The sequence below is a fragment of the Suricata suricatta genome, chromosome 2, assembly GCF_006229205.1.
Source record: "Suricata suricatta isolate VVHF042 chromosome 2, meerkat_22Aug2017_6uvM2_HiC, whole genome shotgun sequence".
NCBI classification, from domain to species: domain Eukaryota; kingdom Metazoa; phylum Chordata; class Mammalia; order Carnivora; family Herpestidae; genus Suricata; species Suricata suricatta.
The window spans coordinates 489,253-505,948 of record NC_043701.1 but is presented as its reverse complement, the minus strand read 5'-3'; the positions used below and the strand labels follow the sequence as shown (position 1 = coordinate 505,948).

At 45.7% G+C, this 16,696-nt stretch overlaps 1 protein-coding gene across 5 annotated transcripts in view; it reads right to left on the bottom strand.

Annotated features, from left to right (window-relative positions):
• NCAPG2 (non-SMC condensin II complex subunit G2) overlaps positions 1-16,696 on the bottom strand; it is a 69,436-nt gene that overhangs the window by 10,603 nt on the left and 42,137 nt on the right. For all 5 annotated transcript variants that reach the window (XM_029920851.1, XM_029920859.1, XM_029920837.1 and 2 more), the window contains 9 exons: positions 13,571-13,744; positions 11,107-11,177; positions 10,023-10,173; positions 9,732-9,905; positions 8,274-8,390; positions 8,042-8,182; positions 7,548-7,647; positions 2,808-2,995; positions 558-698 (listed from right to left, as the gene is read on the bottom strand). In XM_029920851.1, coding sequence (XP_029776711.1) covers positions 558-698; positions 2,808-2,995; positions 7,548-7,647; positions 8,042-8,182; positions 8,274-8,390; positions 9,732-9,905; positions 10,023-10,173; positions 11,107-11,177; positions 13,571-13,744 — 1,257 coding nt within the window. The remainder of the gene's footprint in view (positions 1-557; positions 699-2,807; positions 2,996-7,547; positions 7,648-8,041; positions 8,183-8,273; positions 8,391-9,731; positions 9,906-10,022; positions 10,174-11,106; positions 11,178-13,570; positions 13,745-16,696) is intronic.

Here is a 16,696-nt window from a genome sequence, read left to right as displayed (position 1 = left end):
CCGGTGCTTAGAAATGAAAAAGAAAAGTACGGCTTAAGCTATAGCAAGGCAGTCAGATGCAAACTACCCCAAACTGTCCTGCGTCCTGCTCACCACCGACTTCTGCCTTGTCAGGAGAGAAGATTTTTTTTTTTCTCTTTTTGTAAGTAGCCTTCATACCCAGCAAAGAGGCCAGTGCAGGGCTTGAACTCACAACCCTGAGATCAAGACCTGAGCTGAGAACAAGAGTTGGATGCTTAACCAATTGAGCCACTCAGGCGCCCCAAGAGAAGAATCTCAAGAAACATATCCACTTATGTAGGTCTCTAAAATGCAGCAAAAGAGAAAAAAAAAGTTCACAATGGAAGCACTAGCTTGGTTTAGTCACAAATGCCAACCTCCCCTCATCCTAAGCCAGCTAGGAACCTGTGGGGTTGGGGCTGGAGAATCAGGCTGCCTACTAAATAAACCGAGTTCTTAAAAATACTTGGGAAAACATGAAAATGTGCTGCCAGGAGAAAACCGAATGCTGTCCAGTCAAAAGCAGACCCAAGCCTTTCAGGATCAACAGACCTCACCTTGCGCAGTCGGTGACTCATCTCCACCACAGACGCGGCGATCACGGTGGAAAGCACACCCCGGTGCACGGGCGTGTCCGCGTGCCAGGACTGAACGGTCATTAAAAATTCATGAAGAGAGGTCTGAACTGAATAAAGAAGCTACAAGAAAACACACCAGTCAGTGATTTTTTTAGAGGTTAATAAAAGACACTTCACAGGACAAACACTCCTAGGCCCTCCCCGGGGGTCCAGGAGTCCCAAATCTTGTGGCACCACTCCTTCCTTTCCTGTTACCCATTCAGGTCTCTCAGGTACCACAGCAAGACAGGGACAGGCAGGATTGAAGCCCACTGGAAATTACAGCATTCGTTCCCCAAAATCAGAAGAACCAATAATATAAATAAAGAAGAGAGTTAAAGAAACATCAACAGTAAAAGATCATAAGCCCATGTAATCTGGAAGAAGGTGCAGAACCAATGGTAAAAGACTTGGTGAGAGAAGATTCTGGCACAAATTGAATTACGTAAATAGATCACAGACACTTGAACCAATTCTTCAAAAACAGAAGCTTTTCAGGGCGCCTGGATAGCTCAGTCAGTTAAGCGTCTGGCTCTCAATTTTGGATCAGGTCATGATCTCAGTTTGTGATTTCAAGCCCCACCCCAGGTCTGTGCTCAGAGTACAGAGCCTGCTTGGGATTCATTCTCTCTCTCTCTCTCTCTCTCTGCACCTCCCCATTTTTGTACTCTCTAGCTCTCAAAAATAAACAAACAAATAAATAGACAAAAAATAAACATTAATTTAAAAAACAGAAGAATTTCAAATTAACTCAAAGATGAACTGGTAAGCTAGGGAAAACGTGGCCAACAAACCTTCGATCACTTTCTGTCAGATAAGAACAGAAAAAAATGTAAAGTCTTCAATGCTTCATAAACATCCTATTCAAGCATTTTTTTAAAACTTCATTTAGGGTGTCTGGGTGGCTCAGTCGGTTAAGCGTCTGACTTCAGCTCAGGTCATGACTTCATAGTCGGTAAATTCCAGCCCTGCTTTGGGCCCTGAGCTGACAGCTCTGAACCTGAAGCCTGCTTCAGATTCTTTCTCTCTCTCTCTCTCTGCCCCTCCTTTGCTTGTGCTGTGTCTCAAGAATAAAGAAACATAAAAAATACATAAAATATAAAAAATTAGAACACAAGAAGAATAGTGTGGTGGGGGGTGGGGGGGGTCTGGGTGGCCAGGTCAGTGGAGCATGGACTCTTGATCTTGGGATTGTGAGTTAAAGCCCGATACAGCGTGCAGATTACTTAAAAAAATAAAGTCTTTAAAAAAGAAAAAGCTAATTTGCATTTTTAAACCACTACTTGGAAAACAAGACTGGGGGCACCTAGGTAGCTCCTTCAGTTGAGCATCTGACCTCCCCTCAGGTCAAGATCTCACAGTTGGGTTCCTGAATTTGAGCCCCACATAGGGCTCTGTACTGACAGCTCAGAGCCTGGATCCTGCTTCGGATTCTGTGTCTCCCTCTCTCTCTGCCCCTCTCCCGTTCACGCTCTCTCAAAAATAAAAAACAGGAAAAAGCAAAAGGAAAAGAAAACAAAGCCCACCCCCTCTGATGACAGTATGATCTCAGGGCAGTACGATGGCATACTGACAGTATGGGTCAGTGCTTCCCACATGAACTGGCTACTCCAGAGCCCTACTTCACAAGAGCTTTGCCAGCAAGGGGCCCTTCCAGCTCTGTGACTCTCACTCCCAATGAGGGGACACTGATGAGAGGGTAGTCTATGGTGGAAATCAGTATCTAATCTGAGGAAAGTCCCTGTCATCTACCAGTAATCAAAATCAGCATTCTCAAATGTATATTTTAATTGGAAAATTCTGTGACAATAACAACAGAGTATTCACAAGCCCAGGGCAAGCAGGCATGTACCTTCTGTCCTGCCTGGCAGAGGACTCTCTTGCTGCTGGCCTGCTGAGCTGGACTCATTAAAACCTGTTCCAAAACTGAGTCAAAGCTGGGCTCCTGGCCCTCCTGCACCAGGCGCAGGTGGCACCTCCTCTCTGACTGCGCCACGCGCCGAAGGTCAGTGGCACCACCTGAAGGCCAGCGCCCTGTAATTTATCTCACACACCGAGCTGCACCCCACCCAACAGCCCAACCGCACCAACGAATGCGTCGTGTATGAGAGGACTCGTCCCCATGCACCCCTGTCAGGTGAGCGCCGGCCGCCTACTGACAGCCAGCCTGGCCTGGGAAGGCAGGAGTACCCGTAGGCCTTCTTCCGGCTGCTTCCTGAAGCTCCGAGCCATACATTCCAACATTTTCTGGAATACTTTCTGGACCATATCGAACAGCATCACAGCTTCTCCATCTGAATCTGGTTTCTGTATCAAGGAGCTTCCAGTCACCTCTTTCAGAATGCCAAGAAGTAATGAAACATAAAAGAATCCCTTCACTAGAAAGAAAGTTGGAAAAAGCAGTTATCTAACCACAAAATTTAGCTGAGATTATTACATTTTCACACAACACACATGTATTATGGTAACATAAAACTGCTACTGGTGAGCCAACCCCAGGTTGATCATATTACTCTAGATTTTATACATATAAATTTAACGTAAGTAAATTTTAAAACTTGTTCCTTTTAATTAGAACACCAATACCTTCAACAACAGTAACCATATATAAAACTCAGCCACTAAGAAGTGGGCTCACCACATGTGGGGCCAGCGTGGTCGCCTGAGCACCTGGATTAGAGAACATGTCTTACTTTCTCATGTTTTGGCAGCTCTAAGTCTGAGAGGGATGGCCCGAAAACTTTCAAAATGTGATTTACAAATCCCGCAGCCAACTCTGTTAAATTTGTAACACTCTGTAGTTTATCGGTTGTCTTTTTCTTCTGAATCACTTCCATTACTGTATTGCATTAATTTGATAAAGTGTTCTCCATGTGAGCCTAACCCTAACAGCTCATCCTGGAGATCTTGAATTTTCATCTCAGTTTTTATCCTACCTTAGTTTTAAGCTGCGCTATAAAGCCCTAACCCTAACACCCTCCAGGAATCTTCTCAAGCATCCTCACGATTCCTGCCTCACTCTGGACACTCACCCTGCCCAACACTGACTGACCTGTTAGGTCTGTGTGCACACGCCCCCTGGGCAGGACCCATGCTGCAGCATTCCTTCTTGTATACATTTAAAACTATGTACTACATCAACATATAAACCATATGCCACATATATATACAGACATACACAAAATACATATCCAAATTTTTAAAAACGGTATGACCTCTTTGACTTTATGACCTCTTTGACTTTATATAGGAATCATACAACCTTACACAGGAAATGGACCTGGACATGGTATACGAAGAACCTTATAAAACAGATTAATAAGATACAGGAAGTTCTGGTTGAGACAGAGATAAGAAACTAACCCAAAACCAAAACATATCTGTAAAGGAAGTAAAATAACTGGTCATGGTCCAGTTGAGTTTTCCTCAAAAAGCCTGTGGTACTATCAGAATTGATAAAGTTCCTAAAATCTCTGCAAACATAACAGACATTTTGAACAAACAAATCGAAAGGCAGAGGGACACATTCCCCACACACGCACGTCACCTGAGTGGAACAGGCCATAAGGACAGCTAGACTCTCCAACCACAGCACAGAGAGCTCAGAGGAGGCCCAAGCGCTCAAAGCAAAGCCCCAGCAAACCAGAGGGCTGCCCTTTTCCATCCAGTGCACCAAGAGCCACATACTTAACTGCTATATTTTTTTAATGTTTATTTAATGTTTGTTTATTTTTGAGAGAGAGAGAGAGAGAGAGAGAGAGCGAGTGAGCAGGCACAAGCAGGGGAGGGGGAGAGAGAAGGAGACACAGACTCTGAAACAGGCTCCAGGCTCTGAGCTGTCTGCACAGAGTCCGACATGGAGCTTGAACCCACGGACCGTGAGATCATGACCTGAGCTGAAGTCAGGCGCTTAACCAACTGAGCCACCCAGGCGCCCCCTTAACCACTATCTTCAATTCCTGACAAAAATCAGAAAAGCTAAAATTTTTAATTCAAAGCTATTTCATTATATTCAAGCAGTGTGTGCCTTATGACCAAATATGTACATAGATTGTGGTTAAGTAAAATATAAGACATTACTAAAGATAAGTCAGAATTCATAGCTATGCAAAGTAGAGGACACTGTCTTTGGAAGTTCCTGCTTCGGGGAATAGGTCCAAAACAACTGTCAGTCTGCCACCGACAGCGTGTTGGCTCCTGGCTTCGCCCCAGCTGGTTAGTATCTCAGGCCAGCGGGCATCTGCAAACAAGCAGCAGCTTGCTATGCCAGCCCGGGGCGGCAACCACAGGGCAACAGCGCAGCACGGAGATCTGAGGGCCCCGCCGGCCTCCTGGCCCCGACGGCATGTGCTCCTCCCTGGGAGTCCCTCAGCCTCAGCTCCCATAGGCTCTATGATGGTGGCCCCTCCATCAATCTCCCTTCACCTTCCAAATGAGACAAATCCTATATTTACTGTACTCTTTACTAGAAATTTAACCTCCCCTTGCATTTCTTTTATTTATTTACTTATTTAGAGAGAGCTCACGCACAAGAAGGGCAGAGGCAGTGAGAGGGAGAGAATCTCAAGCAGGCTCCAAGCTGTCAGCACACAGCCTGACATGGGTGAGATCATAACCTGAGCTGAAACCACGAGTCGGAGGCTTCCCCGACTGAGCCACCCAGGGGCCCCAACCTCCCTTTTTAGATGTGATTACCTTATTAAGGCTAAGATTACCATCTCCCAGCACTCTGGCGCCCAGCACTAACTTAACACCCTGCCCCAGATCATCTTTTCTCACAGGTCCTATCACTCTTAGTCTCTGATTTTGCAGAACACATGCTGTATTTTTTTTTCCAAAAACATACATAGTACATCATAGCTGCAACACCGGCATTTTGCGTGAGCTTTGATTTTTATACCCAGGCTGTGCATGGAGACTCAGTTCTGTTCAAGGACACCTCCTCCTCTCAGCACTCACCTGGAGAATGCGGTACTGACATTAATAATATAAATATGACTGGTTTAATAATTAAAATGGTTCATTAGAACTCTTTAAAGTAGAGCAAAAAGCCCAAAGAGTAACAGATTCTGGGTGTACCTCACTAAGTTGCTAAGTATAATCCTATTTGTGACACGGTTAGAAGAATGACCACAGTTGATTCTCCCCTGGGAGCTCAGATTATTGGAGTGTATAAATACAAAGATCATTTCAGTTTGGTTCAGGTAAAGTCAGTAGCTTAGGGCTTTATTTCTGGGGAACGGATACCTCTATGTACTCAAACTGGCTACATCAGAGAGCTAAAATTCTAGTTAAAACTCCTTGGAAATGTAAATTTTATAAATGCTAAAAGTAGATTCAGCCCTTAGGGAAAAACAATTCCTAACCGCCAAATGAAGTTTAAAAAAATACAAATCATTTTTTAATGTTTTAATCATTAACTTACGTTAAAAATGTTTTCAAGACAGAATGTAAAAGCAATAAAAGATTAAATAAAGAAGAAAAGCTGGATTCTTTACTTATTTTTATTTTATTTTTTATTTTGAGAGACAGCGAGAGACAGCGCGAGCAGGGGAGAGTCAGAGAGACAGGGAGATACAGAATCCGAAGCAGGCTCCAGGCTCCGAGCTAGCTGTCAGCACAGAGCCTGATGCGGGGCTCGAACCCATGAACCGTGAGATCATGACCTGATGTCGGACACTTAACTGACTGAGCCATCCAGGCACCCCGAAAAGCCAGATTCTTACACAAAAAATTATTTGTTCTGGTCAATGTTTAGTCTTTGCCTGTGGACATTTTTAATTACTATCTTGAAAGAGCAGAACAGAGGCACGGGCACCCAGCCCCAGTGCCAGCCAGGCAGCGGCCCGACCACCAGGCCCACGAGTTTGCCTTCAGGACCACCAGGCCCCACCCAGGTCTGTGCACTCATATGCAGTACCACCCAGGACTAACTGCAAACTTAACTAAGGACTCATTGACTCTTGTTTCCAAAACTTAACTTTGAATCTACTAAATGATAACCTCATTTCCAATCTCTTCTGGCAGATATCTAGGCTTAATGGAATTTAAATATTGAATTTTCAAGTTTCTAATTCAGATCTTAGAAAGAGCCAGATGCAGCATCAGGATGTACAGTAAACAGGTCTACACCCAGGGGTGCAGTGGGGGTCACAGGCCAGCAGCACTGCCCTCAGCTGATCTGCGACCAGAGGCAGGGGAGAAAGCCTGGATCACAGCCCCACGCCTCACACCATGTGTGATGGGCTGTGGAGCTGCAGGCAATCCCTCAGCCCAGCTCGCCCAGACCACCTGGAAGGGAGACGACCTCTCACTCAGTCACTAACACATTTAAGTTAGCACCTAGTTGTGCAGCCAGCGCAGAGCTCGCTGTGTTAGTTCCTGTAGGTCCTTGGGTACTGGAATCGCAACTTCCCAGTAGTCCTGAGGGGACATCAAACAACCCGACTCACAACCCCCACATGGCGAGCACACAGGCTCAGGGCTGGCACTGCACAAGCCCACCACGACGCAAGGTCACCTGACAATTATGCAAACGGCCGGGAAGACAATCCGAAGGCCCTCGTGAGAAAAACTGTGGACTCTGGCATGTTTGACACCAAAATAACTTTGTTTTGTTCTGTTTGTTTTTTAAGTAGGCCTCACACCCCACACAGAACACAATGCGAGGCTTGAACCCACGGCCCTGAGATCAAGTTCTGGGCTGAGACAAAGAGTCAGACACTTAGCCGACAGAGCCACCCAGGCGCCCTGAGGCCTATAAACTTCCTAGCTACATCAGCCTGTAAATTCCTTTTTTGGTATCTGCTAGTTTGTATTAATATCTGTCACCTGAAAGCAAGAGTCCTGATCAGCAAAGGGAGGGAGGGAGGGAGGGGCTGGTTTGGTTATTAATTGCTCTAAACATGCCCTTTAACGAATGAAGTATACCTGTTTGCATGATTCCGAGACTCCATTGTAAAAGCTGTATCTGAAACTTATAATCAGCAAGGCCAACCATCACAACGTCTTTACACACCGTCAGGTAGGTCTGTAAGAGGTACAGATTTACCTTAAACAGAGGCTACAGAAAGCCAAAAAGGGGAATAAATCCAGCCTGGCAAAGTTCTAATATCTGACTGTACTATTAATAACCTCATTGGGCAGATATTAATAAAGGTGTTTTACAGAGGAATTTTCATAAAGATACCTTAGTTCTCATTTTTTATTTCCATAAGAAATATGGAAACCTGTTTTATGTAATTCCGCACACATTACTGGACATGACTGAACATGTATAAAATTACATATAAATTTTGTGGTTAATGTTTTGGGAAAAGACAAACTCTAAATACTGAAATGAAACTGTATTTAAGAATAGCAACACTACTGTCCAAGTTACAATCAGGAACTTGGTGAAGAGAAGGCGTCTTGAGACTTCTCACCTGGATAATCTGCTGATAAACAACCCTGTGAAGCTTGAGGTATTCTTCTTCTTGATCTTGGATAAAAGACAGAACTTTGTTCTCTAGCCAAACCCCAGTGTCTTCCAAAATGGACAGGTAAACTTTTCCTTCTGAGCAGAACTGTCCAACAACAACGGAAAGACAAATTAGTACCGGAACCGGGTTTTCCAACACGCTTCGCGCTGGGACACACAGCCAGGGACAGGCTCACCTTGTGCTGCAGATGAATACTCAGCCGGCAGTGGAGGCTGAAGGCTCGCAGAGCCATCGCTTCACTAAAGGTGTGAGGTTTCCCATCTGGCGACCGCAAAATGGATTCCAGATCTGCCTGCAGAACAAAAAAATCTGTGGCCAGGTCCTACCGTCGGAGCGAGGGTGATCTGACGAGCCTCACACACAGCTACAGTCAGAGGGGGACGCCCTGGAGCAGTGGAGGTGACTTAATAACACGACAGAACTTCCTAAGAATTGTAGTATTCCCTTCTCTCCCTCCCAGCACACCCTGCCTTCTAAAGGACAAAATAAAAATATTTAAAAGTCATTGTTCAAGAACAGTCAGGATCAAGCACACACAGCGTTTGTCCCTGGGGCAAATTCTGACCTGCCCTTGGCAAGGACAGGAAAACCCAACTGAGGAAAGAGGAAGAAAGGCAACTCCTCACAGGAATGATTCTCATGCTGCTCAGGAAGGGCCAGAGCCTTAGTTCACCCACAGCTCCCTAACCTTGTGCCCGAATGGAGCAGCGCCTCAGTGCTGGGAAGCGGTATGGGAGTCTGCATTTGGTCGTCAGGCTCAGCACCCTGCCTGTCCAGGCCTGGGCACCAGCCGTGTCCACCTCCTCCCTGGACAGCTGTGCGCCTCCTCCTCCTCCTCCTCCTCCAGACCCCTCCCGCCCGTTCCCCATCTGAGGCCGATGCTGAGCACCGGAGGCTCTGCCTCTGGCACAACCAAACTCCGCAGCAGCCCCAGTTGCTGTCTCGAGGGCCGGCGCTGGACGAAATGGCCAGAGGGGCGCTAAGGAAGGGGATGCTGAATTCACAGGAAACGCTCTCCAAGGATTCCTGGGAAAGCTCGCCAAGGACTGTGAGGGGAAGCTAGTATTTCCGCATCACCGCGTAGTAGACAGAGCAAGAGAAGTGCAGGAAGAAGCCTTCCTGTGGACCGGCATGCTCTGAGAAGCAGGGTTATCCGCAGCCCCAGACCCGTCACCTGGCCCCCATCTTGCCCCCCAGTTAGTCACCTGTGTCTCATGTCCTCATCAACAAATTTGAGGGGGTTAGATAACTCTTAACTCCTTTCCAGCTGGAAAAATTTTACACTCCTAAGTATGAAAAATTTAGATCTTTTATTTAAAAAAAATTTTTAATGCTTTTTATTTATTTTTGAGAGAGAGAGAGAGACAGCATGAGCAGGGGAGGGGCAGAGAGAGAAGGAGTCACAGGATCTGAAGACAGGCTCCAGGCTCTGAGCTAGCTAGCGGTCAGCGCAAAGCCTGACACAGGGCTCGAACTCACGAACTGTGAGATCATGATCTGAGCCGAAGCCAGACGTTTAACCGACTGAGCCACCCAGGCGCCCCTGAAAAATTTAGATCTTACTCATCACTCCTAATTGCATGGATTCACTCACTGCACTTTTAGGGTGTCCTCACCTGTTCTATAAATTTACCTTTGACATTTCAAGTGCTTTCAAAAGGTAGTTAAGTTTCTTCTGGGGAGCAGAGAGCAGGCACTGTCGATTCTTCGGATGGGTAAGCAAGTACTCTATGTAAACCAGTGCCAGTTCAGGCTTTACAGGGCGTGCATCATGGATCTGCACTTTCCGTTTAGATGCTGAATTACTCTGGAAGAATAAAGCAATAAACTGGCAACTAAAACCCATGTTCCCAGGGAAGCGTGTGGTTTCTAACACACACGTGTCCTCGTTCAGCAATTGTAAAGGAACAAGACAAAACTGTACCTTGCTCTGGGGCTGCTCAGGCAGCCAGTCACAAACGAGTTCCAGAATGTGTCCCACTTGTCCCCAGGAGCAGAGACAGTCCAACAAAGTACAATAGTGCTTGTCTACTCCTCCTTCCTCTTGGCTTCTTAATGTGGAAATCACACCACAGCTGAAAATGGCAAATATATAAAATCAAATCTAACATTTCAGTAACAATTTCCCACTTTTCAAAAAGGTAAAAAAAGAAAGCTAAACAAGTGAGAGTCCAGTAGGCCTTCCCCCCATAGACCTCTCGGAGCTCCTGCACGACAGGAATGCGTACAGTGTCCCCACAGTTCTACTCGGGCTGGGTCCCAGCACAAAAGACCGAGTGTGAACACAGCTTTCGGAACACGGAGGCCGAGGCTGTCCAACACCCGCGGTAAGTTATCAAGGACATGCCGGAACCCCCAGCCTTTCTGTTCTGTCGGCTCTTTCAGACCTGAGAGCAAAGACTCCAAGTGCTTGGGAAAGAACTTTTGCTGAGCCTCAGAACATTCATTTTTTCACAAACATGAATTAACATGAGTCCATTTTGCTGAGATAATAACCGACACTCTAGAACAACACTTTCCACTGAAACAGCACAAGCCACAAAAGCAAGCTCTTAGGTCATTTCAACTTTTCTGACAGCTGCCTTTAAAATAGTAAAGAAAAACAGGTATAATTAATTTTAATAACCTATCTTCTCTGATCCTCCATCTCCACAACGCTGCCCTCAGGCGCTGCAGACAGGAAAGTACCGGCTCCGCACACCCCTCCATCCATACCAGCCCCCAGCCCACGCGCACCCCGCGCCGTCGGCACCCCTCGCCCAGGCAGCCACACGCAGATGTGCAGGCCTCACAGCTCCAGAGCCCCTGGTGCTGGGCTTGAGCAACACCCCCCACACTGAGGGGCCGACGGCTCCAGTCCCACGTGGGCTCTGACCCCTTAGCACTGCAGAGCCCATGAGAAACTGCATCCTGCTGCTCCGGCTGAAGTGGGGCAGGCTGCGTCACGTGAACAACCAAGCACAACACTGGCAGGGTTCCCGCGCCACCACCGACCCGAGAGAGGGTACCTGAAGGCGGGCACAGCAGAGGCTGGCATAAAGGACATGAGCATAAATAAAGGGATCTTGCAGCGGTCATCCTAAAATCACACAGAGGAAAAGAGCGCATTAGACACAATGACGGTGTGCAAGGCTCTGTACAACTTCCTAATAACGGGTCTGCAGCGTGCTCCTCAGGAACCACGGCACTCCTCTCCGCGCTTGCGGGGACACTGAGACCTACTGCTGAGCCTCGCGTCTGAGAAGCAGTTTCAAAGCTTTACATGACATTTTACCACTTTGTATGATGTATTAATTTGTGCAAATATTGATTAAGAACCTACTATGTAAGAGTCACCAACCTAGATCCCAGGGATACACGAGTAACCGGAATACACAAATTCTTTGCTATCATGGCACAGACTTCTATTTTAAACACAATATTGTTCAAAGGGGAAAAAATTAACTGTACATTTGGAATCCTAAAAATAAATGTCAAGAAAATAAAACTAGTCAGAGAATAATTTTTCCATTAAAATAATTTGGGAAGACAGAATAGTTTAATGGAAAATGTACAAGCTTTAGAGCTACCAAGCCAAATCTAGGTGCAATCCAGCTCCACAGTTTTACCAGCTGGCACAGCACAGAGAAAGAGGCAACCTCTGAGGTCTCTCTCCTCCTCTGCGGAAGGGGAGAGGCCTGGTGGAAGGACCAAGAGAGGCGCACGGAGCAGAGCCAACAGCAGCACCCAGTATGTGGGGACGCTGAAGAAGCTCCAGCTACCCCAGTATTACTGTGATGACACCATCCTGGCAACAAGTGGACCAGGCGCACTCAAGAACGCGTAATAAAAAAGATTCTTGGCTGGCTGGGAGAATAACAGGTCCTCACAGAAAGAAAACAAAAACAAACAAACAAAAAAAACAATTTACCTGAAAATTACATGAAACGGTAACAGAAGGAGCATCAAAATTTGATCTGCAAGTAATCTGCATTCAGATGGAGTGAACTACCCTTACCCCCAACTCCCAATAAAGAAAATATTTTCTTAAGGTTATAAAAGGAAACTGATAATTACCGCTAATTCTACTCTGAGTAACAGATTGTTTATACACTTATAAGGATGACCACAATGGTCTCTGAGCAACTGAGGGCACCGAAGCTCTCTTGCCGGAAGCATCTGGAATTAACTGAATTAATTAGCTGTGTTCCTTAGGTCCCTAGATACTTGCAGGCCGCACTGCTCAGTTGTCATCGCATCCTGTATCCTATGGGCCTCTGTGTTATCTGCTGAGAATTCTGAGATAATGCTGCTTTCTCCGCCCAACGTAATTATTTGAGCTTTTAAATGTATTAATAACTTTAGCAATTTAGATTATTTACCTTCCTGACAGGTTGCATTTCAGGGGCACAATGAAGCTCAGACACTTGACAATGACAAAAATGCAGCTCAGAAGAGCTAAGAGGTCAAGGTCACATAAACAGTTTTGGAAAAGCCCAAAAGTAAAACTTAGCAAGAGAAGTATGGTTCCCAGAACCTATGATCTTTCTATATTTAAATCATATTTTCTTTACAACTGGGAGTAAATTTGCATTTGTAGCATAGTCTTATTTTTGTTTTGGAAATAATGAACTTCCCTCAGAATTAAAAAGTCACAGTTGGTTAAGCATCCGGCTTCAGCTCTGGTCATAATCTCACAATTCAAGGGTTCGAGCCCTGTGGCAGGCTCTGTGCTGACAGCTCAGACTCTGTGTCTCCCTCTCCTGCCCTCCCCAACTCATGCTCTGTCTCTGTCTCTTAAAAATGAATAAATTTTTTTTAACATTTTATTTATTTTTGCGAGACACAGAGAGAGAGCCTAGGCAGCGGAGGGGCAGAGAGAGAAGGAGACACAGACTCTGAAACAGGCTCCAGGCTCTGAGCTATCAGCCCAGAGCCCGACGTGGGACTTGAACCCACGAACTGTGAGATCATGACCTGAGCTAAAGCCGGGTGCTTAACTGACTGAACCACCCAGGCACCCCAAAAATGTTAAAAAAATTTTTTTAAAGGTAAAAAGTCAAGAAATAAGACTTTCCTTCATCAAAACAGAAGTTGTATGTGTGGTTCTATTTGCAGACACAACTCAAACAGTCCAGAAGCCTATCTGCTGACAGCGTGCAGCTCCGGCGTCGTGTTAGCAGACTCCACTTTCTCAATTCCTAGCTAATCACACTGGATTCTCAAATCGTATTACAGACCATTAAAGACAGAAAGACTGAACATTCCCCCCCACATTTCCCTCTGTGCTGGGGAAATGAAGCTGAAAGACATATGACCTCCACCCTCAAGAAAGGTCAAGAGGCCACCTGTCCTGCCAGGTTAAGTGCTGGTTCAGCATTCCTCACGTACAGATGACAAACTAGGTCCAGACAGGTAAGCGTGCTGGGCATTGCTGCTAATTCTGCACAAATGAAATCTTAATACGCCTGCCCACTGTGTGAGCAGCCTTACCTTAAAGACTTTCAGGTACTCAGGGAGCACAGAGGCAAACTTGTTAATGGTGTAAACTCTGGCTTCTTTGTTATTTTCCATACTTCTATGAATACTTTTCCAGAGAATCACAACGATTTCTAATAAACCTGCCATGGACGCCACATCGCTTACAGACAGTGTCTTGTCCAGAACCTAAGATACAAATAATTTGATTGTGAAAGAATCAAATAACAACCATTATGACAACAGCTCTATCTTTAAAAGTACATGTCAGAATTCTAGACCTAAAGCAGAAATATGAAGGATACCACATCTATTCTCATTTTATAAAAAGGACTTTGTCTTCTATTTGAAAATCTCTACTAGAGGTGAATGTTTTTAAAAGTACATGCAAGAAGTAAATGCTACATTAACCCTGTAACCTTTCGATAAACAGTTTATATGGATTAAAAATCCTTGGGGCACCTGGGTGGCTTAGTCAGTTAAGCACCCAACTTTGGCTCAGGTCATGATCTCGCAGTTCGTAGGTTTGAGCCCCAAGTCAGGCTCTGGGCTGACCGTGTGGAGCCTACTTCAGATCCTCTGTTTCCCTGTCTCTCTGCTACTCCCCAGCTTGCTCTCTCTGGCGCTCTTTCTGTCTCTCTCAAAAATATATAAACATTTAAAAAAATCCTCTAAAAATCAAAATGATTAAACTATTATCTTTAGAGACATAATATGCAAGACCAAAACATATTTTTCTTTTACTGTATTTTCTTAGTCACTGCAAGATGTCACTTCTTGACATGAACTTTAATGTGAACAGACTGGGGGCGGAGGGAAGGGCTGTAAAACTCGATTTACCTAGAAGTGACTGCTCCTGAGACTCTGCTACAAACAGCCCATCAGATCACTCCGGGCTGTCTTCCAGCCACTCCACCCTGTGGGCCTGGTAGGTCCAGTCCCTGAACTCTGGCATAAGGACTGATGATGACCAACTCCCACTTGATCGTGGGCTTCCTCAGTTTGTCCTAAATTAACACACCTTGCACATCTTCTGAGCTTATGCTGGCTGTGAGCAATAATCCCTGTTGTGTTCTTCTGAGTGCTCCACTGAAACCACAAATGCACTCTGCTGAGTCTTCTTCTGTACAGAACCCAGGCCCCACTCACACTGCCACAGCCAGCTCGGACACACGCTGACGGGGTCTGCTAGCCAACCCTAGCATGGGACTGTACCGAAGACAGTCCGATAACCTGCCAATAACCACTACAGACAACTTCCAGAAAAGGGTCTACAGAAGAGGATTCATTTCCAGTACTGCGTGTTGTGCTACCTACTCAAACGAAACGGGAAATGATAGTTTAAAAGAAAACAAAACTTGGGGAGCCTGGCTGGCTCAGTCAGAAGAGCATGCAACTCTTAATCTCAGGGTCATGAGGTCAAGCTCCATATTGGGTGTAAAGATTATACAAATAACAGAATGACAAAATTCCATTTTGTATTTAACTTTACTTCTGATCATTCCAATGTTTATCATAGCAGACTTATCGTTAAAGTGTCATGAAAAAGCCACCATTTTTGTGTGCTTCTTCACAACAATGTGCTAAGTTCCTATGTAAGATTTCATTAAATAGAAAAGTCAACTTTTTATTTTAGCAGAGAACATCTTTGATTTTTGGTAGTTAGCAATGAGTAAAAGAATGACTTCAAAAATTTTGCTTTTAGGGGTGCCTTGGTGGCTCAGTTGGTTAAGCATCTGACTTCAACTCAGGTCATGCTCTTGCAGTTCATGAGTTCAAGCCCCATGTCAGGCCCTGTGCTGACAGCTCAGAGCCTGGAGCCTGCTTTGGATCCTGTGTCTCCCTCTCTCTGCCCCTCCCCTGCTTGGACTAGGTCTCTCTCTCTCAAAAATTAAAAAAAATGTTTGCTATTAGCCACCTAGATATTCTTACGATGAGAATATCCACATAACAAAGTGTGTTTTTTGTCTAGCAAAAACTATAATGGACCTACGGGGGTGCCTGGGTGGCTCAGTCAGTTAAGCGTCCGACTTCAGCTCAGGTCATGATCTCATGATTCGTGGGTTTGAGCCTGCATCAGGCTCTGTGCTGACAGCTAACTTAGAGCCTGGAACCTGTCTTCAGATTCTGTGTCTCCCACTCTCTCTGACCCTCCACTGCTTGAGCTGTCCCTGCCTCTCTAAAATTAAAAAAACAAACAAACATATAATGGGCCTACATATTACTAAACTCTTGTTTTCTACTAGTATAGAAACTGATGCAAAATGTTATACAATGCAAGCTTTCTCGGTAATATCTAGGTTTCTAATAATAGGAGTATAGGGTTCCTTTGATATTTAAAAAATGTAATAATCTCTTAACTAATAAATCACAAACATGTTCTTTCTCTTCTGCAAAACCATTTCCACCATCAGAGTGAGTCTGCGAGGGTGGCCCACAGAGAGGCTGTGCTCGCTCCGTAGCCGGGACGCTCAGCTCCCTGTGCATCACTGCGTTCACTTCCCATGCTGTGACCCCAAGCGTCCTGCCAAAGTGGAGTGAGGCTGCCATGCTGGCATCTCCAGCTGAGGTTTCTGAAGATGTATGAGCAGCCATGAGGTCACTTTCCTGAATAATTCTGCCCACTCACTCTGTACACTGAGGGAAAGGCTCTAAAAGCTGGAACCCAAATTCTACCAAACATAAAAGCAAAACCAACTCCAATGCCTTGGGCTGAAGGCTTCCCAAATTCAGGCCAAGAAGGCCTGGGAGTGGCTAGAACTGCTAGTCAGGGCCCACTGCCAGGATAAAAGCCAGTCTCACTCCTCCCTGTGCTCTTTTCTCCTTTCTTCCACATCTGCCTCCCTGGCGGGGACGAAGGAGGACTTGTTTAACAGGGGCTGGGCTGCTGGGGTGGCGGTCCTCTAGCTACATGGGCTCAGGAGGCCCCGGGGAGCAGCGGGGCGTCGCCAGGCCAGGCGGCAGCTGAAGCCCTAAGCAAACCTGTCAGCCTCTTAAAAAAAAAGGCCAGGTCAGCGGTGGTGAGTGAGACACAGGACGGGAGTGAGGCAGGGTCAGACCAAGGCACAGACCTCTCCTCATGGCCTATATGCAGTACCATGTTTCAGCAAAAGGGAAGACTGTAATTTATGACTTTTTTTA